Below are 27,718 nucleotides of genomic sequence, written 5' to 3'. Positions count from 1 at the left end.
GAATGCAAATCTAAATGCTGAGGTTATGCTATTTATTTCTCCTTTGGTACTGCAGCTAAAAGGTGGTAGTCACAAAACTGCCATGATCCTAATATCAATAAGGTACCTAAAGAACATAGATATTGATTACCTAAGATCAGTATAGTGATCATGCAATTAAAACAAAATGGAAATCCGCCATCTCAAAGTCAACTGCAGCGATGCCTTTATCAAGCGTTCTCACTCAGGATCCTACTCAAATTTTTTCACTACTTGTATTAAGCATTCTTTTAAGTCTGACTTTTAGTACTGACATTTTCCAACTCAATCAAAATTAGGGAAAAATATCAATAATATCATGGGCTCTTTGGCATCAAAAATATTTTATTTTTAAAATCACAGACCAAGGCAACAGAACAAATTAATACAAAAGTACACAGCAACAATGGTAAGTACTTCTGAAAACTCCTCTTGTTACACATTTGCAAGTAACTGAGCATTTAGTGAATATCATCCCTTTACTTTATCTGTTCATGTAAGCTTCTAAATATAGCAGCAGACTTCTGCTGAGAAGTACTCAATAAATAATTTAGTCTTTTGTCCTGAAAACTCCACACCATTTTAAAGGACAATCCACATTCAACTTTTTTAATCTGTGAGATCAGAAGAGAGCGGGTGGGATGCCACTGCCAAACAGTAATTGCCAAGAACTTGGAAACTTCCACTGTGGCTGAGTCATGGATTGCCGATCACTCTGAAAGGGAGAAGCATTGTTCTTAATTAAACAGTTTAACCCATTCATACACAGCATTTGTCAATATTCAGAAGAACAATAGATCATCATCCAACTTGAATCCTAAAATGTTCAGCCAATATGTCAACTGACAATCTATCAGAGGCCACTAATTCCAAGATTTGATAGTCTGTTGAGGCAGATTTTCCCCAATTCTCATCCTGTGGAAGGTATGATTCTGAGCTGTGTCCTTAGATTTTGGAACTGAAAGGCAGCATTAAATACTCAAACATTACCAGAACAAATACATGGCCCAGCAACTGGCAGGGTAACTCTTGGGAGAGTTGACAAGTGCAAGGAGGCATTTTCAAAGACTAGAAGACCTCATGCTTCATTCTAAATTAACACCACTCAAAAAAGAAAACAAAATGATCTAGGCTGTAACCAAGGGCAACTCATTCAATGAAATTCAGTGACTAAAAGAAAAATAATGACAGGTTTGCCAACAATTAAACAAGTAGAGAAACTAAATACTCCAGCATAAAGTAATTTCCCCAACTTTTATTGATTTGGATACACATTGTTTAATAATACATTTACCTCAACAGCTTCCTAAAATAAATAACAATCAGATTAATGAGATGCAACCTTGAAAACTAATGTGGAAGTATTTCTGTCTATGCAGTATGTTAGAAAGCATAAATTAAGACAAAAATACAAAAAGCAGAGTCTTTCCTGAGTAAAGAGCCAAAGGACAAACTCAACAATAGGGGTTTAGCTGGAACTTGAATAAGATGGCTCCACTGATGGAAATTTGACTCCGTAATAGAAAGATATGTTGGATAAGGTACAGAATGGTGCAGGATTTGAAAGGATTGAATTTTGAGAACAAGTTACATAAAGAAGGACAAAGGAATGAAATACCTTAGTGAACAGACTGACCAATGAATTCAAGGGTTGAGGGAGAAGCAAAAAAGGACATAGAAGTTGAATTCATCAACAGCTACATAGAGACAATGAGAAAAAAGCAATGATTAGGCACTCCAGCTTTCATAAATTATTGAGTAGTAATTGAAATGTTATGTTGAAGTTGTAAAATAAGTTGCTTCAAGTTCAAGTTTACTGTTATTCAAACATATACTGCCAAACAAAACAACATTCCTCTGGTCTGGACCAAAGTACTCAACACAGTACAGATAATTAACACACGACACACAAAGTAGTATTACTATTAGTAAATTAAAAATAAGGTGCATTTATGACAAGTTTAAAACGTAACAGCATAACACTACTGGTGCTTCATGTGTGGTGAGACCTGGGTAGTGGCAAAGAGTTCAGTAGTCTTACAGCCTTGGGGAAGAAGCTGTTTTGCATCCTAACAGTTCTTATCCTAATGCTAAGGTACTTCCTGCCTGACGGTAGGAGGTCAGAGATTGTTAAACTGATGGGAGGGATCACTGACAATATTAAGGGTCCTGCGTATGCAGCATTCCTGATAAACATCTATGATGGATGGAATAGAGACCCCTGTGATCCTCTCAGCAGTCCTTACAAGACTTCGTAGTGACAAGTGCTCAGACGCCTTACAATTCCCATACCAGACGATGATGAAGCTGGTCAGGACCCTCTCAAAGGTTGATGGTACTCCTGTAAAAATCGGTTAGAATGGTGATTAGAGGTGGGGGTGCCTCAGTCTCCTCAGGAAATGTGGAAATGTTGTGCTTTCTTGACCTAAGTGGTGGTATTGGGGGACCAAGTGAGACTGCCTGGTATGTGCACTCCCAGAAACTTGGTGCTCCTACCTCTCTCCACGTTTGAGCCGTATATGTGCAGGGAGGAGTGGTCAGTCTGCACTGTCCAAAAATCCAGTCAGCTCTTTGGTCTCATCCATGTTGAGACTCAAGTTTTTGTGCTCACACTACTCTAGCAGCCGCTCTATCTCCTCTTCGTACACTGTCTCATTGTCGTTGATGAGGCCAACTACTGTTGTGTCATCAGTGAACTTGATGATTCAGTTTGACCTGGATCTGGCAGCGCAGTCATGTGTCAGCAGTGTGAACAACAGTGGCCTAAGCACACAGCCTGGGGGGCTGTTTCTGCCAACACTGACTGACTGTGGCCTTTCTGTCAAGTAGTCACAGAGAGGGGTGTTGAGACCCAACAAGGAGTTTACCTACCAACTTCTAAAGGGATGATTATATAAAAAGCTGAAATGAAGTCGATAAACAGCATCCTTACATATGAGACACCATTTTTCAGGTGGAATAGGACAGAGTGGAGTGCAGAAACTATGGCATCATCAGTGGACTAATTTGAGTGATAAGTGAACTGGAAAAGGTCCAACATAGCAGGAAGATGGGATTTAATGCGATTCATAACCAGCTGCTTAAAGCAATTAAGTGAGTCCTAATTTTAAGTATCATAGACATAGAAAGCACAGAAAACCTACAGAACAAAACAGGCCCTTTGGCCCACAAAGCTGTGCCGAACATGTACTTACCTTAGAAATTATCTAGGGGTATCCACAGCCCTCGATTTTTCTGAGCTCCACGTACCTGTCCAGGAGTCTCTTAAAAGACCCTATTGCATCCACCTCCACCACCATTGCTGGCAGCCCTTTCCACGCACTCACCACTCTCTGCATAAAATACATACCCCTGACATCTCCTCTGTACCTACTTCCAAGCACCTCAAAACTCTGCCCTCACATGTTAGCCATTACAGCCCTGGGAAAAAGTCTCTTAACTATCCACACGATCAATGCCTCTCATCATCTTGTACACCTCTATCAGGTCACCTCTCATCCTCCATCGCTCCAGGGAAAAAAGGCCGAGTTCACTCAACCTATTCTCATAAGGCATGCTCCCCAATCCAGGCAACATCCTTGTAAATCTCTGCATCCTTTCTATAGTTTCCACATCCTTCCTGTAGTGAGGTGACCAGAACTGAGCACAGTACTCCAAGTGAGGTCTGACCAGGGTCCTATATAGCTGCAACATTAACTCTCAGCTCTTAAACTCAGTCCCATGATTGATGAAGGCCAATGCACCATATGCTTTCTTAACCACAGAGTCAGCCCGCACAGCAGCTTTGAGTGTCCTACGGACTGGGACCCCCAAAATCCCTCTGATCTTCCACACGGCCAAGAGTCTTACCATTAATACTATATTCTGTTATCATATTTGACATACCAAAATGAACCACTTCACAATTATCTGGGTTAAACTCCATCTGCCACTTCTCAGCCCAGTTTTGCATTCTATCAATGTCCCGCTGTAACCTCTGACAGCCCTCCACACTATCCACAACACCCCCAATCTTTGTGTCATCAGCAAACTTACTAACCCATCCGTCCACTTCCTCATCCAGGTCATTTATAAAAATCACGAAGAGTACCGGTCCCAGAACAGATCCCTGAGGCACACCACTGCTGACCGACCTCCATGCAGAATATGACCCGTCTACAACCACTCTTTGCCTTCTGTGGGCAAGCCAGTTCTGGATCCACAAAGCAATGTTCCCTTGGATCCCATGCCTCCTTACTTACTCGATAAGCCTTGCATGGGGTACCTTGTCAAATGCCTTGCTGAAATCCATATACACTACATCTACTGCTCTACCTTCATCAATATATTTAGTCACATCCTCAAAAAATTCTATCAGGCTCGTAAGGCACGACCTGCCTTTCACAAAGCCATGCTGACTATTCCTAATCATATTATGCCTCTCCAAATGTTCATAAATCCTGCCTCTCAGGATCTACTCCATCAACTTACCAATCACTGCAGTAAGAATCACTGGTCTATACTTTCCTGGGCTATTTCTACTCCCTTTCTTGAATAATGGAACAACATCTACAACCCTCCAATCCTCCAGAATGTCTCCCATCCCCATTGATGATGCAAAGATCATCACCAGAGGCTCAGCAATCTCCTCCCTTGCCTCCCACAGTAGCCTGGGGTACATCTCATCATCTTATCCAACTTGATGCTTTCCAAAAGCTCCAGCACGTCCTCTTTCTTAATATCTACATGCTCAAGCTTTTCAGTTCCCTGTAAGTCATCCCTACAATCGCCAAGATCCTTTTCCATAGTGAATACTGAAGCAAAGTACTCATTAAGTACCTCTGCTATCTCCTCCAGTTCCATACACACTTTTCCACTGTCTGGTCCTATTCTCTCACGTCTTATCCTCTTGCCCTTCACATACTTGTAGAATGCCTTGAGGTTTTCCTTAATCCTGTCTGCCAAGGCCTTCTCATGGCCCCTTCTGGCTCTCCTAATTTCCTTCTTAAGCTCCTTCCTGCTAGCCTTATAATCTTCTAGATCTCTATCATTACCCAGTTTTTCGAACCTTCCATAAGCTCTTCTTTTCTTTTTGACTAGATTTAAAACAGCCTTTGTACACCCCAGTTCCTATACACTACAATCCTTTCCCATCTCATTGGAACGTACCTATGCAGAACTCCACGCAAATATCCCCTGAGCATCTGCCACATTTCTTCCGTACATTTCCCTGAGAACACCTGACCAGGTTCATTTCGCAATACCAGATCAAGTACAGCCTCTCCTCTTGTAGGCTTATCTACATATTGTGTCAAGAAACTTTCTTGAACACACCTAACAAACTCCACCCCATCTAAACCCCTCACTCTAGGGACATGCCAATCGATATTTGGGAAATTAAAATCTCCCACTATGACAACCCTGTTAATATTACACCTTTCCAGAATCTGTCTCCCTATCTTCTCCTCGATGTCCTCGTTACTATTGGGTAGTCAAAAAAAAAACACCCAGTAGAGTTATTGACCCCTTCCTGTTCCTAACTTCCACCCACAGAGACTCCGTAGACAATCCCTCCATGTTTTCCTCCTTTTCTGCAGCTGTGACATTATCTCTGATCAACAGTGCCACGCCCCCACCTCTTTTGCCTCCTTCTCTGTCCTTTCTGAAACATCTAAAGCCTGGCACGTGAAGTAACCATTCCTGCCCCTGAGCCATCCAAGTCTCTGTAATGGCCACAACATCATAGCTCCAAGTACTGATCCACGCTCTAAGCTAGACACTAGACACTAGAATACTACAGTACAGTACAGGCCCTTCAACCCTCGATGTTGTGCCAACCCATATATTCCGTAAAAAATGTGCTAAACCCACACTACCCCGTAACCCTCTGTTTTTCTTTCATCTATGTCCCTGTCCAAGAGGCTCTTAAATACCCCAATGTTTTTGCCTCCACCACCATGCCTGGCAAGTCATTCCAGGTACCCCCAACCCTCTGTGTAAAAAACTTACCTCTGATGTCTCCCCTAAACCTCCTTCCTTTAACTTTGTATATATGCCCTCTGGTGTTTGCTATTCATGCCCTGGGAAAAAGGTACTGGCTATCCACCCTATCTATGCCTCTCATAATCGTGTAAACCTCTATCAAGTCCCCTCTCATCCTTCTACACTCCAAAGAGGAAAGTCCCAGCTCTGCTAACCTTGCCTCATAAGACTTGTTTTCCAATCCAGGCAACATCCTGATAAATCTCCACTGCACCCTCTCCATAGCTTCCACATCCTTCCTATAATGAGGTGACCAGAACTGAACACAATACTCTTAAGTGTGGTCTCACCAGAGATTTGTAGAGTTGCAACATGACCTCTCTACTCTTGACCGCAATCCCCTTATTAATGAAGCCTAGCATCCCATAGGCCTTCTTAACTATCCTATCAAGCTGTGCGTATGGATTTGAATCCCAAGGTCCCTCTGTTCATCCACACTCTTAAGTAACTGACCATTAACCCTGTACTCAGCCTTCTGGATTGTCCTTCCAAAATGCATCACCTCACATTCATCCAGATTGAATTCCATCTGCCACTTTTCTGCCCAACTCTGCATCCCGTCCATATCCTCTTGTAACCTTCGACAACCTACAGCTCCATCCACAACTCCTCCAATCTTCATGTCATCCGCAAACTTACTCACCCATCCTTCCGCCTCTTCATCCAGGTCATTTATAAAAATCACAAAGAGCAAGGGTCCCAGGACAGATCCTTGCAGCACTCCACTAGTCACCGACCTCCAGGCAGAATACTTTCCTTCCACTACTACCCTCTGCTTTCTTCCTGTAAGCCAATTTTTTATCCAAACAGCCAAGGTTCCACTGATCCCAAGCCTCATGACTTTCTGGATGAGTCTCTAGTGGGGAACCTTGTCAAATGCCTTGCTAAAATCCATGTAGACCACATCTACAGCCCTACCCTCATCAATTTCTTTTGTTACCTCTTCAAAAAACTCAATTAGGCTCATGAGGCACAACCTTCCCTTCACAAAGCCATGTTGACTATCCTGGAGTAGACTGTACTTCTCCAAATGCTTGTAGATCCTATCCTTAAGAATCCTTTCCAATAGTTTGCAGACCATTGACATAAAACTCACCGGTTTGTAGTTCCCAGGATTCTCCCTATTACCTTTTTTAAACAAGGGAACTACATTTGCCATTCTCTAATCCTCCGGCACCTCCCCTGCAGCCAAAGAGGATTCAAAGATCATAGCTACTGCTCCAACGATCTCTTCTCTCACTTCCCACAGCAATCTGGGGTATATCACATCCGGCCCTGGAGAGTAATCAATCTTGATGTTTTAAAGAAGATCCAACACTTCTTCCTTAATCTCCACATTGTCCAGCACACAGGCTTGTTCTATTTCGACCTCACCCTGATCAAGGTCCTTTTCACTTGTGAATACTGAAGCAAAGTATTCATTTAGGAATCCCCAACCTCCTCCGCCTCCAGGCACATGTTGCCTTCTTTATCCTTTAGCGGCCCCACCTTCATTCTTGTCATCCTTCTGTTCTTCACATCCACATAGAATGCCTTGGGGTTCTCCTTAATCATACATGCCAAGGCCTTATCGTCTTCTTTGAGCTCTCCTAAATCCTTTCTTAAGCTCCTTCCTGGCTACCCTATATTTCTCATGAGCCCCTCCTGCTTCCTGCTTCTTATATCTGACATATGCTTCCTTCTCCCTCTTGACAAGTTGCCTCACGTGTTTCATCAGCCACAGTTCCCATTTCCTGCCATTTTTTCATTGTCTCAGTGGGACAAACCTATCCTGAACCCAGCACAAGTTGTCCTAAACTTCCTCCACATTACTTGTATGCTTTCACCCTTGAACATCTGTTTCCAATTTACTCTCGCTAGTTCCTGCCTCATCCCTTCATAGTTAGCCCTTCCCTAGTTAAGCACTTTCCCATTTTGTCTATTTTTATCCTTTTCCATGCTATGCTGAAGCTAAAGGAGTTGTGGTCACTCTCACCAAAATGCTCCCCCACCAAGAGGTCTGCCACCTGACCAGGTCCATTACCCAGAACTAGATCCAGTATGGCCTCTCCTCTCGTCAGCCAGTCCACATACTGTGTCAGGAATCCTTCTTGAACACACCTGACAAATTCAGCCCCATCTATCCCCCTTGCAGTTAGGAGGTGCCAGTCAATACGAGGGAAGTTGAAATCATCCGTAACTACAACCCTGTATTTCCTGCACCATTCTAAAATCTGCCTGCTTATCTGCTCCTCGGTGTCCCGAGGGCTATTTGGGGGCCTATAGACTACTCCCAGCACAGTGATCGATCCCTTCCTATTTCTGACTTCCACCTACACCGACTCAGTGGACACTCCCTCTGCTGCGTCCTCCCTTCTATAGTCATGATACTATCCCTGACCAGTGATGCTACTCCCCCCACCCTTTTCTACCTCCCATCCTATTCCTTTAAAAACACCTAAACCCCAGCACCTGCATCAGCCAACCCTGCCCTTCCTCCAGCCAAGTTTCAGTTACGGCCACAACATCATAGTTCCACGTACTGATCCATGCTCTCACTTCATTCCTAATACTCCTAGCGTTGAAATAGACACATTTCAACCCCTCTATCTGGTTACGTTTATGTTTTGTCCCCTGCCTGTCCTTCCTCACCAACTCAGAACACATAGCATCATGCCCTTGTCCTTCTACCCTAATCTCTGCACTCGCATTCTGATTCCCACCCCCCTGCCAAACTAGATTAAACCCTCCCCAACAGCTCTAGCAAACCTGCCCGCCAGGATATTGGTCCCTTTCCAGTTCAGGTGCAGCCCGTTCTTTTTGTACAGGTCAGACCTTCCCCAGAAGAGATCCCAATGATCCAGAAATCTGAACTCCTGCCCCCTGCACCAACTCTTCAGCCATGCATTCATCTGCCATACTTTCCTGTTCCTACCTTCTCTGTCTCATGGCACAGGCAGCAATCCCTGCTTTGCTCATCTGCTTTGTTCATAATACTCCTTGCATTAAAATAGACACATCTTAAACCATTGATCTGAGCGCGTCCCTTCTCTATCACCTGCCTCTCCTCCCTCTTGCATTGTCTCCAAGCTTTCTCTATTTGTGAGCCAACCGCGTCTTCCCCCGTCTCTTCAGTTTGGTTCCCATCCCTCAGCAATCCTAGTTTAAATGCTCCTCAATAGCCTTAGCAAATCTCCCCGCCAGGATATTGGTCCCCCTGGGATTCAAGTGCAGCCCATCCTTTTTGTACAGATCACACCTGCCCCAAAAGATATCCCAGTGATCCAAAATTCCGAATCCCTGCCCCCTGCTCCAATTCCTCAGCCACACATTTATCCTCCACCTCACTCTATTCCTATACTCGTGAGTGTTCTGGTCACCTACTTACAGGAAAGATATCAATAATATTAAGAGAGTACAGAGAAAATTTACAATGATGTTCTGAGATTGAGGACCTGAGTTATAGGGAAAGGTCGAAGAATTCGAACAGATTTGTCAGGCAAGATTTTTCCTTGAGGAAACCACGCTGACTATGGCCTATTTTATCATCTATCTCAAAGTACACTGAAACCATATCCTTAATAGTCAACTCCAACATCTTCTTAACCACTGAGGTCAGACTAACTGGCCTATAATTTCCTTCCTTCTGCCTCTCTTGGTTCTTGAAGAATAGAGTGACATTTGCAATTTTCCAGTCTTCCACAACCATTCCAGAATCGAGTGATTCTTTAAAGATCATTACCGCATTCTCTTCAGCCACCTCTTTCAGAATCCTAGGGTGTACGCCATCTGGTCCAGGTGACTTACCTACCTTCAGACCTTTCAGTTTCTCATGAATCTTCTCCCTATTAATGGTAACTTCAAAAACTTCATGACCCCTGATATCTGGAACTTCCACCATATTGTTCCATCTGTTGCACAAGATTTGATTATAAATACTGGTATCCATTTTGAGAACAGTGGTGAGCACATCTGATGCAGCAGGCATGATTTACCTTTCACCAATCATACGCGATTATCCACACTTTGCTATCATTTTGGAAATGTTCAAAGAAGCAAAGAGACTACCATCAAGGTCATTTTTAGGTTTCTTGGCAAATGACTCAAGCGTGCAATGCTCTTCAAATGTTTCTTTCATCTTCTGGAACTGACTAATACCATAAGTAACCTTTTCAGGGTGTCTTCACAGAAGTGCTGTTACAACCTGGATGGTTTTATGGCTTCATTAGACAGTATAGTATTAGAAATAAGGCACATGGGGCGTCACTGATCTGACTGGAACAGAGCAAAACCATACGCAAGTTAACATTGTACTTAGGCACTTTCTGTTTCTTAGCAGGATTAGAATTCAAGGCTTCACCGCCTTCAGACTCATAGAGACATGTCATCATTAATGGGGCTAAATTAAAATAAAAAATTAACACAAACTGGGAATGCCTATTAGATGTTTATGACAGCAGCAAGTTGTCAGGATCAGTCAGGTCTTGTACCTCATTACAGTGCTGCCTACAGCCCCCCCCCACCCGCCCAAGAATCTTGAACATCCTCTGATGACATGTAACCGCCCCCATTGGAAATCATTGTTCTATTCCAACAATTAAAGTGAGGCTCATTTGCCCACAATTTCCTGGATTATTCCTATTACCCTTCTTGCTGACCCTCTCTACTTCAGAGGATCAGAGGTGGACAGAATCAGCAACTTTAAATTCTTTGGTGTTATCATTTCAGAAGACCTGTCCTGGGCCAAGTATGCAAGTGCAATTATGAAGAAAGCAAGGCAGCATCTTTACTTCCTTAGCAGTTTGTGAATATTTGGCATAACATCAAAAATGTTGGTAAATTTCCATAGATGTGTGGTGGAGAATATACTGACAGGCTGTATTACAGCCTGGTATGGAATCACCAGTGCCCTTTAATAGAAAATCCTTCAAAAAGTAGTGGATACAGCCCAGTCCATCATGGCTAAAGCCCTCCCCACCACTGAGCACATCTACACGGAGTGTTGTCATAGGAAAGCAGCATTCATCATCAGTGACACCCACCACCCAAGTCCTGCTCTCTTCTCGCTGCTGCAATCAGGAAGGTGGTACAGGAGCCTCAGGACTCACACCACCAAGTTCAGGAATAGTTTTACCGCTCAACCATCAGGCTCTTGAAACAAAACAAATAACTTTACTCAACTCCACTTGCCCCATCACTGAAATGTTCCCACAAACTATAGACTCACTCTCAAGGACTTTCATCTTATGTTCTCAATATTTATTGCTTATTTATTATCACAATTTCTTTATTTTTCTATTTGCACAGTTTGTTGTCTTTTGCATACTGATTGAATGCCCAGCTGGGGCTGTCCTTCAGTGATTCTATTATGGATTTATTGAGCATACCTTCAAGAAAATGAATTTCAGTCGTATATGGTGACATATATGTACCTTGAGCTTTAAACAAAGGAACAACATTGGCTAATAACATCTCTAGTTCCTGTGGGACCTTGACTGCTACAAGTGAGGATAAATGTGTAATCTTTTGTGTTATAGGCAGATGCCAAAATTATATCTATAATCCAGCACACGAATGTTAGAGCAGGAATATGCCATCCCACCATTTTAAATGGTTGATTTGCCCCTGGTCTCATCTCCTCTTGTGCACAAAAGTTCTTGGAAGACTATTTAAAAATGCACACTGTCACTTGTGTGATGCCCTGTTAATAGAATTCTTTAAATTTAGATATTTCTCTGCACAAAGGTAACAAACAACCTACACTGTTGTGATTGCAGCCAATGTTCAAGCAATCTTGTGAATGACAACTTGCAGTTACACTACTTACTGTTTTTTCTATTAACTGGACCCACTCATTCAGGAAGCTGAGAAGATTCAAAGCATCTGGAATATTATCCCCTTCAGAACAGAAAATGAGCAACACTGCCAGTGGAACTCCTTCAGTGCAACTACATGAAGAAAACAAGACAATCAGCACAAGAAGTTGTACCACTATTTTGTAGGTTTCTTAATTCCATCTAACAAAAAAAAATTCAGTCCTTTAATCATCATTAATATCATGAAGTAGCAGGTCTAGACACGAAGCTATTTGGAATTCAGGTCAATGCATGATTTTGAGTATAGAACTCTTTTAAGTAGTTTTGTAACAAAGTACCCCCTCTAGTGATCTAGCTAGGAAGCGCCAAAACTCAGCTGGATAGTTCACAGCAGAAGTTTGAACCAGCTTTAATTATCAGCAATTCCCTCAAGCCAGAACGTAAGTTCAAATGTATTTAATCAACCAGAAGTCGTGATACATGTTGGGACCAACGACATAGGCAGGAAGAGGGATGAGGTCCTGAAGTGTGAGTTTCGGGAACAAGGCAGAAGGCTGAAGAACAGGACCTCAAGGGTGACGTTCTCAGGATTGCTGCCAGTGCTACATGACAGAGATGGTGAGAGTTGGAGGAAATGGCAGTTGAATGTGTGGCTGAGGAGTTGGTGCAGGGAGCAGGGTTTTAGATTTTTAGATCATTGGGATCTCTTCTGGGGAAGGTGGGACCTGTACAGATTGGATGGGTTGCACCTGAACTCGAGAGGGAGCAATATCCTTGCAGGTTGGTTTGCTAGCACGGTTCGGGAGGGTTTAAACTAAATTGCGAGGGGGATGGGACCCAGAGCGATAGAGCAGTGAAAGGAGTAAAGCCAGATCTAACATACAGAGAGGCTTTGAGGAAAGAGAAGCAGAATAAACAGTGTAAAGACAGTAAGGTAGAAGGGCTGAAATGTGTGTACCTCAATGCAAGAAGCATCAGGAACAAAAGTGATGAACTGAGAGCTTGGATACATACATGGAATTATGATGTAGTGGCCATTACAGAGACTTGGCTGGCACCAGGGCAGGAATGGATTCTCAATATTCCTGGATTTCAGTGCTTTAAAAGGGATAGTGAGGGAGGAAAAAGGGGAGGAGGGGTGGCATTACTGGTCAGGGATACTATTACAGCTACAGAAGGGGTGGGTAATGTAGCAGGATCCTCTTTTGAGTCAATATGAGTGGAAGTCAGGAACAGGAAGGGAGCAGTTACTCTACTGGGGGTATTCTATAGGCCCCCTGGTAGCAGCAGAGATACAGAGGAGCAGATTGGGAGGCAGATTTTGGAAAGGTGCAAAAATAATAGGGTTGTTATCATGGGTGACTTTAACTTCCCTAATATTGATTGGCACCTGATTAGTTCCAAGGGTTTAGATGGGGCAGAATTTGTTAAGTGTGTCCAGGATGGATTCCTGTCACAGTATGTGGACAGGCCGACCAGGGGGAATGCCATACTAGATCTAGTACTAGGTAATGAACCGGGTCAGGTCACAGATCTCTCAGTGGGTGAGCATCTGGGGGACAGCGACCACTGCTCCCTGGCCTTTATAATTATCATGGAAAAGGATAGAATCAAAGAGGACAGGAAAATTTTTAATTGGGGAAAGGCAAATTATGAGGCTATAAGGCTAGAACTTGCGGGTGTGAATTGGGATGATGTTTTTGCAGGGAAATGTACTATGGACATGTGGTTGATGTTTAGAGATCTCTTGCGGCAGGCAAATGTACTATGGACATGTGGTTGATGTTTAGAGATCTCTTGCGGGATGTAAGGGATAAATTTGTCCCAGTGAGGAAGATAAAGAATGGTAGGGTGAAGGAACCATGGGTGACAAGTGAGGTGGAAAATCTACTCAGGAGGAAGAAGGCAGCATACATGAGGTTTAGGAAGCAAGGATCAGATGGGTCTATTGAGGAATATAGAGAAGCAAGAAAGGAGCTTAAGAAGGGGCTGAGAAGAGCAAGAAGGGGGCATGAGAAGGCCTTGGCAAGTAGGGTAAAGGAAAACCCCAAGGCATTCTTCAATTATGTGAAGAAAAAAAGGATGACAGGAGTGAAGGTAGGACCGATTAGAGATAAAGGTGGGAAGATGTGCCTGGAGGCTGTGGAAGTGAGCGAGGTCCTCAATGAATACTTCTCTTTAGTATTCACCAATGAGAGGGAACTTGATGATGGTGAGGACAATATGAGTGAGGTTGATGTTTTGGAGCATGCTGATATTAAGGGAGAGGAGGTGTTGGAGTTGTTAAAATACATTAGGACAGATAAGTCCCCAGGGCCTGACGGAATATTCCCCAGGCTGCTCCATGAGGTGAGAGAAGAGATTGCTGAGCCTCTGGCTAGGATCTTTATGTCCTCGTTGTCCACGGGAATGGTACCGGAGGATTGGAGGAAGGCGAATGTTGTTCCCTTGTTCAAAAAAGGTAGTAGGGATAGTCCGGGTAATTATAGACCAGTGAGCCTTACATCTGTGGTGGGAAAGCTGTTGGAAAAGATTCTTAGAGATAGGATCTATAGGCATTTAGAGAATCATGGTCTGATCAGGGACAGTCAGCGTGGCTTTGTGAAGGGCAGATCGTGTCTAACAAGCCTGAGAGTTCTTTGAGGAGGTGACCAGGCATATAGATGAGGGTAGTGCAGTGGATGTGATCTATATGGATTTTAGTAAGGCATTTGACAAGGTTCCACACGGTAGGCTTATTCAGAAAGTTAGAAGGCATGGGACCCAGGGAAATTTGGCCAGGTGGATTCAGAATTGGCTTGCCTGCAGAAAGCAGAGGGTGGTGGTGGAGGGAGTACATTCAGATTGGAGGATTGTGACTAGTGGTGTCCCACAAGGATCTGTTCTGGGACCCCTACTTTTCGTGATTTTTATTAACGACCTGGATATGGGGGTAGAAGGGTGGGTTGGCAAGTTTGCAGACGACACAAAGGTTGGTGGTGTTGTAGATAGTGTAGAGGATTGTCAAAGATTGTCAGAGAGACATTGACAGGATGCAGAAGTGGGCTGAGAAGTGGCAGATGGAGTTCAACCCGGAGAAGTGTGAGGTGGTACACTTTGGAAGGACAAACTCCAAGGCAGAGCACAAAGTAAATGGCAGGATACTTGGTAGTGTGGATGAGCAGAGGGATCTCGGGGTACATGTCCACAGATCCCTGAAAGTTGCCTCACAGGTGGATAGGGTAGTTAGGAAAGCTTATGGGGTGTTAGCTTTCATAAGTCGAGGGATAGAATTTAAGAGTCGCGATGTAATGATGCAGCTCCATAAAACTCTGGTTAGGCCACACTTGGAGTAGTGTGTCCAGTTCTGGTCACCTCACTATAGGAAGGATGTGAAAGCATTGGAAAGGGTACAGAGGAGATTTACCAGGATGCTGCCTGGTTTAGAAAGTATGGATTATGATCAGAGATTAAGGGAGCTAGGGCTTTACTCTTTGGAGAGAAGGAGGATGAGAGGAGACATCATCGAGGTGTACAAGATAATAAGAGGAATAGATAGAGTGGATAGCCAGCGCCTCTTCCCCAGGGCACCACTGCTCAATACAAGAGGACATGACTTTAAGGTAAGGGGTGGGAAGTTCAAGGGGGATATTAGAGGAAGGTTTTTTACTCAGAGAGTGGTTGGTGCATGGAATGCACTGCCTGAGTCAGTGGTGGAGGCAGGTACACTAGTGAAGTTTAAGAGACTACTAGACAGGTATATGGAGGAATCTAAGGTGGGGGCTTATATGGGAGGCAGGGTTTGAGGGTCGGCACAACATTGTGGGCCGAAGGGCCTGTACTGTGCTGTACTATTCTATGTTCTAAAACATAATAATAAATAAACAAGCAAATCAATTACACATATTGAATAGATTTTTAAAAATGTGCAAAAGAACAGGAACAATGTATATTAAAAAAAGTAAGGTAGTGTCCAAAGCCTCAATGTCCATTTAGGAATTGGATGGCAGAGGGGAAGAAGCAGTTCCTGAATCACTGAATGTGTGCCTTCAGGTTTCTGTATCTCCTACCTGATGGTAACAGTGAGAAAAGGGCATGCGCTGGGTGCTGGCGGACCTTAATAATGGACGCTACCTTTCTGAACTACCACTCCCTAAAGATGTCCTGGGTACCTTGTACTGGGTACTGGGTGCCCAAGATGGAGCCGACTAAATTTACAACCTTCTGCAGCTCCTTTCAGTCCAGTGCAGTAGCCCCTCCATACCAGACAGTGATGCAGCCTGTCAGAATGCTCCCCCGGTACAACTATAGAAGCTTCTGAGTGTATTTGTTGACAAGCAAAATCTCTTCAAACTCCTAATAAAGTATAGCTGCTGTCTTGTCTTCTTTATAACTACATCGATATGTTGGGACCAGGTTAGATCCTCAGAGATCTTGACACAAAGGAACTTGGAAGCTGCTCACTCTCTCCACTTCTGATCCCTCTATGAGGATTGGTATGTGTTCCTTCGTCTTACCCTTCCTGAAGTCCACAATCAGTTCTTTCGTCTTACTGACGTTGAGTGCAAGGTTGTTGCTGTGGCACCACTCCACTAGTTAGCTTATCTCACTCCTGTACGCCCTCTCGTCACCACCTGAGATTCTACCAACAATGTCCTCCATCGTCAGCAAATTTGTAGTTGGTATTTGAGCTATGCCTAGCCACACAGTCATGTGTATACAGAGAGTAGAGCAGTGGGCTAAGCACACACCCTTGAGGTGCGGCAGTGTTGGTCTGCACAGATTGTGGTCTTCCGGTTAGGAAGTCGAGGATCCAATTGCAGACGGAGGTACAGAGGCCCAAGTTCTGCAACTTCTCAATCAGAAATATGTTGTTTTTCAGCAGCAGTACATTGTAATACATGACAAAAATTATAAATTACTATATACATATATAAAATAAGTAGTGCAAAAGGAAAGCAAAAAAGAAACAAAAAGTGAAATCTGATAGCAGTGGTGAAGAAGCTATTCCTAAGACATTGAGTGTGTGCCTTCAGGCTCTTGTATCTCATCCTTGATGGTAGCAATGGGAAGAGGGCATGTCCTGTGTGACGGGGATCCTTAATGATGGTGCTGCCTTTTTAAGGCATTGCCCTTTGAAGATGTCCTCCATGCTGAGGAGGCTAGTTCCCATCATGGAGTTGGCCGAGTTTGAAACTTCCTGCAGCTTTTTCCAATCCTGTACAATGGCCCCTCCGTACCAGACAGTGGTGCAATCAGTTAGATTGCTCTCCATGGTACATCTGTAAAAAATTGTGAGTCTTGGGTGACATATCAAGTTTCCTCAAACTCCTAATGAAATATAGCCACTGTCGTGCCTTCTTTGTAATCGCACCAATATGTTGGGCACAGGATAGATGTTCAGAGATGTTGACACTCAGAACTTCAAACTGCTCACCCCTCAGTGAGGACTGGTGTGTATTCAATCGGCTTCCCCTTCCTGAAGTCCACAATTAATTCCTTGGTCTTACTGATGTTGAGTGTAAGATTGTTGCTGCATCACCACTCAACCAGCTGATCAATCTCACTCCTGTATACCTCCTCGTCACCAACTGAAATTCTACCAAAGTAGAAAGAGTAGAGTAGTGGGCTAAGCACGCATCCTTGAAGCAGGCCAGTGTTGATTGTCACTGAGGAGGAAATGCTATTTCCCTGATAGTCCCCTGATGAGGAAGTCAATAATCCAGTTGCAGAGAGATGTATGGAAGCCCACACACCATCAGGGCCTGACGCCGTACGAAGGTTCACCATCATGAAAGCAGTTCAAATTTGGCCTCTGAGACAGAGAGTACTGGGTCACCAGATGCTCTGTGAATTTGCATAGGTGTAGTTTTATTCTCTTTCACAAAGGAGGATTATTCCTTCCAGCAACACAAGTATTTTCTCCCTAAAACTTAGCTTAATGAAAACAGTCTCTTAGAGATGAGCCAAAATCTCTGCCAATTGATGAAGATGGCCGATGTCCCAACAAAAACTTCTGTTTCACTCCTGTGCCCTAATCAGATGCAACACTAAATACTGGAGGAACACAGTGGTTCAGGCAGCGGGTCATCCTGTCCTGGTGCTCTCTTCAACCAAAAACACATCATACCCATACCAGGATTACAAATTTCTACAAAAAAAACTTCTCTCTTTTAAAGTTTCTTTTCAGTGTCACAAACTCTACCACGTACTAATTCAAATCTGATCTTTACTGGACCTCTCTTACCTCTCCTCACTGTACTGCTGTATTTGTTCATTAGATCTATAAATATGCTTGCCCCACTGAGGCATCCTTGCCCTCCAACCTCGACTGGTATTTCAACTATCTGTTTTTCTCTGCAAGACAGCCTGAAGTTCCTTTGGTCCTATTTGGAAATGTCACACTAGCCCTTTAAATTCACTATAACTCTCCCTATGTCAGCAAATACAATGCTTCAATTAAGCTGTTGTTCATCTCTTCTAACTCTCCTGGTAAGGATCCCATTCTTCTTCAAAAGGTCTTCTGTGTAAATAATTCTGTGTAAAAAAATCTTAGCCAGCCAGAACACACTGTAGCTTTCCAAAACTCAAGAATGCAACTTAATGTGCAATATTTTCTGTGACTTATGATTTTATAGCAGAAGCTTTGCAAGTCAGAAACAAAGACAGCGTATTGTACCAATCCAAATTATTGCACAATCTCGGGCATCTGGATCAGCAAACAAATTTAAGTTCAAATCCAGTCCCACCAGTTCTCATGGTTTAGGGTATCAAATATTATCACATCTAAACAGATACACATATAAACTGGATCCTTAGTGAACACTACTAGGACTAAGTTCTAGCACCATAAACTTATCAAACTTACCTGTCAGCATAGAGTGATTTTGTTATTCCTCCTCCTGGGATACAGAGCTCCATTTCCACCTCACTGATTCTTGGGAAAGCTGGTACCTTTTCCATTTCTTTCCATTTGAGGGTCTGGAATTTGTCTCCCACAATGCTCTGCAGAGCAGGAGTTGCCAAATATCGTAGTGGAGTGCTGTGAAGATAGAATAGTTTCCTAAGTGTTAGATTCTCTTCACCTTGTCATAGACCTTTCTTTTTTTCTTCTGCTCCACTTATCTTTTTGAACAAGTTAAAATTTGTTCCAACTTTTGCCAATATCAAATGGAAACATATACTCTTGCTTTTACACTTAATACTGCATATGATGAAAATATTATTTTCAGTTTTAATATGCTTGATCGCATTTTAAATTCCACACTGATCTTTCATATAATACAAAAAACAATTAAATGCTAGCCTGTAAACAACAGGAATTCTGCAGATGCTGGAAATTCAAGCAACATACATCAAAGTTGCTGGTGAGCGCAGCAGGCCAAGCAGCATCTATAGGAAGAGGCGCTGTCGACGTTTCAGGCCGAGACCCTTCGTCAGGACCTGACGAAGGGTCTCGGCCTGAAACGTCGACTGCGCCTCTTCCTATAGATGCTGCTTGGCCTGCTGCGCTCACCAGCAACTTTGATGTATGTTGCTTAAATGCTAGTCTGTTAAGGCTGAAGAGAGCTGAACTATGCACATCAATATTCATGTCATTCTACATCTGCACAATAGAGAGCATCCTGCATCACTGTATGATATGGAAAGTGCAATGCGGAGGACTGTATGGCTCTACAAAGGGTAATTAAAACTGCCCAGTGCATCACTGGCACAAGCCTGCCCACCATCAAGGACAAAGATGCTGGAAAAGAGCCAGTAACATCACAAAGGATCCCACCCTGCTCATGGAATTACTTGTCCCACTCCTTTCAGGGTAGCCTCCACACCAGAATCACCAAACTCAACACCAGTTAATCTCCCCAAGCAGCAAGGCTAATCAACACCAGTAACACACCCCTCCACACCCCCAACCACCACTTTATCATTTCCTGTCAGTCACCTTCTCCAGACACTACAGTGCTTAGTGCCACTTTATTAGTGTACAATTAATGTATATAAACTATGTTTATAACATATTTATATTTATTGTGCTTTTTTATTGTGTTCTTTATCTTAGTGGGGGGTTTTTTGTGCTGCATCGGAACCAGAGTAACAATTATTTCATCTCCTTTTCACTTGTCTACTGGCACTGGATTTAAACAATTTTGAATCTTGAATCTTATCGTAGTGTTACAGCAAGTATGATGTAACAAACACTCACAAACAAGTATGATGTAACAAACATTTAATGTCACCAATTATAATCCATCCCTTAATGCGCCTGACTGTGGAAGCAATAAAGAGTCAAAACATTGGCAAGTCTGGCGTTATTTATTTAGTGATACAGTATGGAGTATGCCCTTCCAGCCATACCGTCCCAGCAACCCCCGACAGACCCTATAAACCCTAAACTAAGGTTTGGCCATCGTCATCGATGAAGACCTCCGACACCATTAGTATTTTTTTTAACGAGATCGAGTTGCTGGCTCGATGCTCAACCCAGCACGGATGGAGAGCATGCAAGGGAGCCAGCTGGATTCAAACTCAGGACCTCTCACCCGGAAGTCCAGCGCTGATGCCACTAAGTCACCAGCCAGCTTTGACAGTTTCGAGACTAGTGCGATTTGGATTTAAGTGAGGGAGAATTGCGCAGTGTCAGCCTCACTCTCTCTTCCCAATTCGCATCTGGATCCGGTGGCAAGATGAGAGTCGAGACGACTGGAGATGGGACTAGGCACAGTGGATGCCCAGGACATCTTCTGCGCCTTGTCCTGCTCTATGCGTTCCATGACACTTACAGAGACTACCTTCTTGACCGTTGGACCTTCCATTGGTTGCCATAAGACCATAAGACATAGGAGCAGAATTAGGCCATCTGGCCCATTGAGTTTGCTCTGCCATTCAATCATGGCTGATTCTTTTTTCTATCTCCTCCTCAACCCCAGTTCCCCGCCTTCTCCCCATAACCTTTAATGCCATGTCCAATCAAGAACCTATCGATCTCTGCCTTAAATACACCCAGCGACCTTGCCTCCACAGCTGCATGTGGCAACAAATTCCATAAATTCACTACCCTTTGGGTAAAGAAATTTCTCTGCATCTCTGCTTTGAAAGGGAGCACCTCTGTCCTGAGGCTGTGCCCTCTTGTCCTAGACTCCCCCACCACGGGAAATATCCCTCCCACATCTACTCTGCCTAGGCCTTTCAACATTCAAAAGGTTTCAATGAGATTTCCCCGCGCCCCCCCCCCCCCAATTCTATCATCCTTGTGAACCTCCTCTGGACCCTCTCCATGTCAGCACATCTTTTCTAAGATGAGGGGCCCAAAACTGTTCACAATACTCAAGGTGAGGCCTCACCAGTGCCTTATGAAGCCTCAGCATCACCTTGAAATGAATGCAAACATGGCATTTCCCTCCTCTCAATTCCTCCATCTCTGCCACATCTGCTCTCAGGATGAGGCTTTTCATTCCAGAACTAATGAGATGTCCTCCTTCTTGAATGAAAGGGGCTTTCCTTCCTGCACCATCACCTACATCTCTTCCATTTCACGCGCATCTGTACTCACCTCATCTGCCTGCCACAAGAGATAGGGTTCCTTTTGCATTCACCTACTACCCCACCAGCCGCCACGCCCAGCACATAACTGTCTGTAACTTCCATCATATCCAACGGGATCCCACCACCAAGCACATCACCCTCCACTTTCTGCTCTCCGCAAGTATTGCTCTCCACACAATTCCTCACTGATTGCCCTCCTGATACTTACCATTGCAAGTAGAACAAGTTCCACGCCTGCCCCTACACATCCTCCCTCACTACCATTCAGGGTCCCAAGCAGACCTTCCAGGTGAGGCAAAAATTACCTGTGAGTCAGTTGGGGTTATCTACTGTATCCAGTGCTCCTGATGTGGCCTCCTGTTTATCAGTGAGACCTGACATAGATTGGGAGACTGCTTTGCTGAGCACCTATGCTCTGTCCACCAGAAGAAGTGAGATCTCCCAGTGGCTACACATTTCAATTCTACTTCCCATTCCAATATGTCAGTCCATGGTTCTCTAAAGCTGTGATGAGGCCGCACTCAGATTGGAGGAGAGATACCTTATATTCCATCTGGGAAGCCTCCAATCTGATGGCATGAACATTGATGTCTCCAACTTCCGATAATTGAAGCCCCCCCCCCCAATTCCCATTTCCCTCTCTCACTGGATCTCCTTACCTGCCCATCACCTCCTTCTTGTGCTCCTCCCCTTTCTCCTTTCTCCTATGGCCTTCTGTCCTCTCCTATCAGGTTCCCCTTTCTCCAGCCCTTTATTTCTTTCACCAATCAAGGGTCTTGGCCCGAAACAACGACTGTTTACTCCTTCCCATAGATGCTGCTTTGCCTGCTGAGTTCTTCCAGCATTGTACGTGTGTAATCTTGATTTTCAGCATCTGCAGATTTTCTTTTGTTCATGATAATACTCCTATTACTGTTCTTAAATAAACTACAGGTATTTGTTAAAAGTTTAGCTTATTTATGCATGTGCCCTATTCAAGCATCAATAAAATCAGAAAACAAAACGATGCAAAGATTAATGACCAACACATTCTTAGGTCAATGTCTACTACATATGAAAATGAAATTTTACAAGAAAATTCAAGATATGAATACCAATGCTACGACGCTATATAGATTTTTACATTTTACATTTTCATGTTGAATTTGTTACATTTGAATGCATGCAGTCTTACGTCTGTGGTGGGAAAGCTGTTGGAAAAGAGTCTTAGAGATAGGATTTATGGGCATTTAGAGAATCACGGTCTGATCAGGGACAGTCAACATGGCTTTGTAAAGGGCAGATCGTGTCTAACAAGCCTGATAGAGTTCTTTGAGGAGGTAACCAGGCATATAGATGAGGGTAGTGCAGTGGATGTGAGCTACATGGATTTTAGTAAGGCATTTGACAAGGTTCCACACGGTAGGCTTATTCAGAAAGTCAGAAGGCATGGGATCCAGGGAAGTTTGGCCAGGTGGATTCAGAATTGGCTTGCTTGCAGAAGGCAGAAGGTCGTGGTGGAGGGACTGCATTCGGATTGGAGGGTTGTGACTAGTGGTGTCCCACAAGGATCTGTTCTGGGACCTCTACTTTTCGTGATTTTTATTAACGATCTGGATGTGGGGGTAGAAGGGTGGGTTGGCAAGTTTGCAGATGACACAAAGGTTGGGGGTGTTGTAGGTAGTGTAGAGGATTGTTGAAGATTGCAGAGAGACATTGATAGGATGCAGAAGTGGGCTGAGGAAGTGTGAGGTGGTACACTTTGGAAGGACAAACTCCAAGGCAGAGTACAAAGTAAATGGCAGGATACTTGGTAGTGTGGAGGAGCAGAGGGATCTGGGGGTACATGTCCACAGATCCCTGAAAGTTGCCTCACAGGTAGATAGGGCAGTTAAGAAAGCTTATGGGGTGTTAGCTTTCATAAGTCGAGGGACAGAGTTTAAGAGTCTTGATGTAATGATGCAGCTCTATAAAACTCTGGTTAGGCCACACCTGGAGTACTGTGTCCAGTTCTGGTCGCCTCACTATAGGAAGGATGTGGAAGCATTGGAAAGGGTACAGAGGCGATTTACCAGGATGCTGCCCGGTTTAGAGAGTATGCATTATGATCAGAGATTAAAGGAGCTAGGGCTTTACTCTTTGGAGAGGAGGAGGATGAGAGGAGACATGATAGAGGTATACAAGATATTAAGAGGAATAGATAGAGTGGATAGCCAGCACCTCTTCCCCACGGCACCACTGTTCAATACAAGAGAACATGGCTTTAAGGTAAGCGGTGGGAAGTTCAAGGGGGATATCCGAGGAAGGTTTTTTACTCAGAGAGTGTTTGGTGCGTGGAATGCACTGCCTGAGTCAGTGGTGGAGGCAGATACACTAGTGAAGTTTAAGAGACTACTAGACAGGTATATGGAGGAACTTAAGGTGGGGGAGGGTATATGGGAGGCAGGGTTTGAGGGTCGGCACAACATTGTGGACCGAAGGGCCTGTAACGTGCTGTACTATTTTATGTTCTATGTTCTATATGGAATAAGGTAGATGATCTTGTAGCACAGTTAGGGATTGGCAGGTATGACATTGTGAGCTTCACTGAGCCATGGCTGAATAGAGATTACAGTTGGGAGCTTAACATCCAAGGATACACATTGTAATGAAAGGACAGGCAGGTAGGTTGGGGGGGGGGGGTTAAAAAAATGAAAGCAAATCCTTAGTGAAAACATCATGAGAACCATACAAGACCTACCTGGAATAAGTATAGGAGGATATAATATTAGCAACCTCCGCAATGTGGATGATATAGTACTGATAGCCAACAGTGGAGTAAATTTACAGAAACTAGTATCTACCATCAACACAGACAGCGAAAGACTTGGCCTAACCTTAAACAAAAAGAAAACTGAAGTACAGGTTTCCCCCGCCATCCGAAGGTAGAGCGTTCCTATGAAATGGTTCGTAAGCCGAAATGTTGTAAAACGAAGAAGCAATTACCATTTATTTATATGGGAAAAATTTGTGAGCGTTCGCAGACCCAAAAATAACCTACCAAATCATGTCAAATAACACTTAAAACGTAAAATAACAGTAACATATAGTAAAAGCAGGAATGATATGATAAATACACAGCCTATATAAAGTAGAAATACTTTTCCACAATCATTACTGCACTGTTCTCCGTAGCGAAAATCTCACGCAAGCGCCGTTGGCAAAAACACGGCGCAAGCGCTCTCCAGTAACCTTTAAGCTATGAAGCTGCCAAATCATACCAAATAACACGTAAAAATACACAGCCTATATAAAGTAGAAATAATGTATGTACAGTGTAGTATCACTTAACGGAATTGGTTCAGCACCGAGCACACTGATGATGGTGTGTTAGACTGAGTCGTCGCAGGTTGGGTGGTGCAGTGGCCCCCGCCCTCCAGGCGACCGATACCAATCAGCGAAGCACGCAGGGGTGCAGCGGTAGCCGGGAGGCACACAGTACATCTTTAAGAAAAAAGCCAAAATAAACATGCTAATTAATTAGGTGCCGCCCGGCACATAATTGTCGGCCCAGATCAGTGCCGATTTCCGATTGCGTCGTCTCTGATCTGGGCCGACAATTACATGTCGAGGGGCACCTAATTAATTAGCATGTTTATTTTGGCCTTTTTCTTAAAGATGTGCTGTGTGCCTCCCAGCTACTGCTGCATTCTCCGCGAATCGCGGGGTGGTGGGACACTGGGGTGTCATCTCGTCGTCTGTTTCCATTAGAGCAGGCAGCTCATCTTCTCCTGTGACTGCCTGCCTCGATGTCGAAGGTTGAGGTTCGTCGTCTGCTGTGGCTGATGTGGAAGGCTTGCTTGACTGCTGAGCCTCGCACATTTTTCTATCGTACAGTTCTTTGTAAGGACTCAAACCATCCTGCAAGTATCTCCTAAACCTACGTACCCTTTCAAAATTAAAGTCATACTTTATTATTGCAGTGAAAATATCACGCAGTTGCTTCACATTCAGTTTGCTACTGCATTCGCTTTCAATTGTTATCCTTTCTTCTTCCAATTGCATCAGCTCTTCATCTATCAGTTCTTGGTCATGGGATGTCAAAACGTCTTCAACATCATCTTCATCAGCTCCCACAAGCCAAACTCACTTTGTCCTTGCTTCGTTCACCACAATCAAAACGCTTAATTATGTCTAGTTTTACGCTAAGTGTAACACCCTTACAAGCTCTTCTAGGCTTTTCCGATACCTTAGAACTCATCTTGCTAACGGCTGCTCACAGGCACGTGTTTAAGCAATGCTGGCTAGAATGCCATTCCGAATCCGGGGGAGAGCGGCTGCTTGGGGCACGCGCTGCTTTTTTTCCGTAACAGTGAGCTTTTGTAAAGCGAACGTTCGAAAAGCGGGGGCACCTGTAATGGTAATATCAAAGAAACCTGATATCCCAAATTATAGGATTGTATTGGAAAATGAAATCCTGAAACAAGTTCACAACTTCAAGTACCTTGGATCATGGGTAACATCTGATGGCAAATGCGAAACAGACATAAAAGCAAGAATAGCAATGGCAAGAACAGCATTTACAGAAATGAGAAACATCCTAACGAACAAGAAAATAGCAATTGACATCCGCCTTAGAACTCTCAGCTGCTACATTCTTCCTATATTGATGTATGGCTGCGAGTCATGGACTATCACAAATGCAATGGAAAAAAGAATCAATGCAGCAGAGATGTGGCTCCTCCGAAGAATGCTACGCATATCATATACGGACAGGATAACCAACGAAGAAGTTCTACAGAGAATGAAAACGTACATTACTTAAAAAAAAATCAGAAAACAGCAATCAAAATTCTTTGGACGCATCATGCAAAGAGAGACATTAGAACATTTAGTTACAACTGGAAAGCTGGAAGGAAAAAGAAGCAGAGGCAGACAGAGAATGAAAATGATAGATGGAATAACATCATGGTTAGAAACAGGGGAGGCAACAACTACAATTCGGACGGTCACGGACCGTGATGGATAGAGAGACATGATTGCCCACACTGAATGGCAAGACACCTGAATATATATAGAGGAGGAAGGGGGTGGGGGAGTTGCACTGCTAATCGGGGAAAATATCACAGCTGCACTCTGGAGACATAATTGAGGGGTCAGACATTGAGTCCATTTGAGTGGAACTCAGGAATAGAAAGGGTGCAATCACACTGATGGGATTGTGCTACAGACCCCCTAATATCCACCAGGACATTGAGGAACAGATATGTAATCAGATTAAGGAAACATGTAAAGATAATAGGGCTGTTGTCATGGGGGATTTTAACTTCCCTAATATAAACTGGGACCTTTATAGTGCAACGGGTTTATATGGGGCTGAATTTGATAAGTGTATACAGGGAAGTTTCTTAAACCAACATGTGGATGGTCCAACAAGAAGAGGGGCCGTACTGGATCTGCTGTTGGGTAATGAGCCTGGCTAGGTGACTGACCTTTCAGTGGGTGAACAGTTACGGAAGAGTGACCACAACTCCTTATCTTCCAGGATGGCTATAGATAAGGATAGGAATAGTCCTTGCGGGAGAGTTTTAAATAGGAGTAAGGCAAATTATGAGGGCAGTAGGTAGAAATTAAAAAGCGCTAATTGGGAACACCTTTTCTCTGGCAAATCCACATCAGACATGTGGCGGGTGTTTAAAGATCAATTGCACAGAGTACAGTAAAGGTAGATTCTTGTTAGAAGGAAAGCATGTGGCGGGTGTCTAAAGATCAATGGCACAGAGTACAGTAAAGGCATGTTCTGTTAGAAGGAAGGACAGAGATGGAAAGATAAGAGAACCTTGGCTGTCCAGAGGTGTGACAAATTTAGTCAAGAAAAAGGAAAAGTACATAAAATTTGGAAGTCAGGATCAAACAAAGCACGAGGAGTACAATGAAGCCAGATAAAACTAAAGAAGGGGATTAGACAAACCAGGCAGGGCCACGGAAAGTCCTTGGCAAGTGGGATTAAGGCGATGAGAGAGTGATGAGGGCAGGGCAGTGGATGTTGTCTACGTGGATTTTAATAAACTGTTTGTAAGATACATGGGATCAGCGGCTGTTTGGATTCAGAGCTGGCTTGCGCATAGAAGACAGAGAGTAATGGTTGAAGGGACTTAATCGAGCAATAGATCTGTAATTAGTGGTGTTCTGCAGGGATCTGTTCTGGGACCTCTGCTGCTTGTGATGTACAGTATATAAATGACCTGGACGAAAAAGCAGATGGTGGGTTCGTAAATTTGCGGATGATATCAAGATCGGTGGCGTTGCGGATAGTGTAGAAGACTGACAAAGAATACAGCACAATATAGATCAGTTGCAGATATTGGCTGAGAAATGGTAGACGGAGTTTAACCCAGACAAAT

The 27,718-nt window shown here is 43.7% G+C and overlaps 1 protein-coding gene across 1 annotated transcript in view; it reads right to left on the bottom strand.

Moving 5' to 3' along the window:
- Positions 1-343: 343 nt before the first annotated feature.
- The window catches only part of psmg2 (proteasome (prosome, macropain) assembly chaperone 2), a 64,873-nt gene continuing 37,498 nt past the window's right edge, over positions 344-27,718 (bottom strand). The window contains exons 5-7 of the mRNA XM_063059621.1: positions 18,682-18,855; positions 11,846-11,966; positions 344-733 (exon numbers count right to left, since the gene is read on the bottom strand). Coding sequence (XP_062915691.1) covers positions 641-733; positions 11,846-11,966; positions 18,682-18,855 — 388 coding nt within the window. The 3' untranslated portion in view covers positions 344-640. The remainder of the gene's footprint in view (positions 734-11,845; positions 11,967-18,681; positions 18,856-27,718) is intronic.

Source organism: Mobula hypostoma, chromosome 1 (genome assembly GCF_963921235.1).
Source record: "Mobula hypostoma chromosome 1, sMobHyp1.1, whole genome shotgun sequence".
Classification (NCBI taxonomy): domain Eukaryota; kingdom Metazoa; phylum Chordata; class Chondrichthyes; order Myliobatiformes; family Myliobatidae; genus Mobula; species Mobula hypostoma.
The sequence above is the reverse complement of the archived record's forward strand: the minus strand, read 5'-3'. Positions and strand labels throughout refer to the sequence as shown.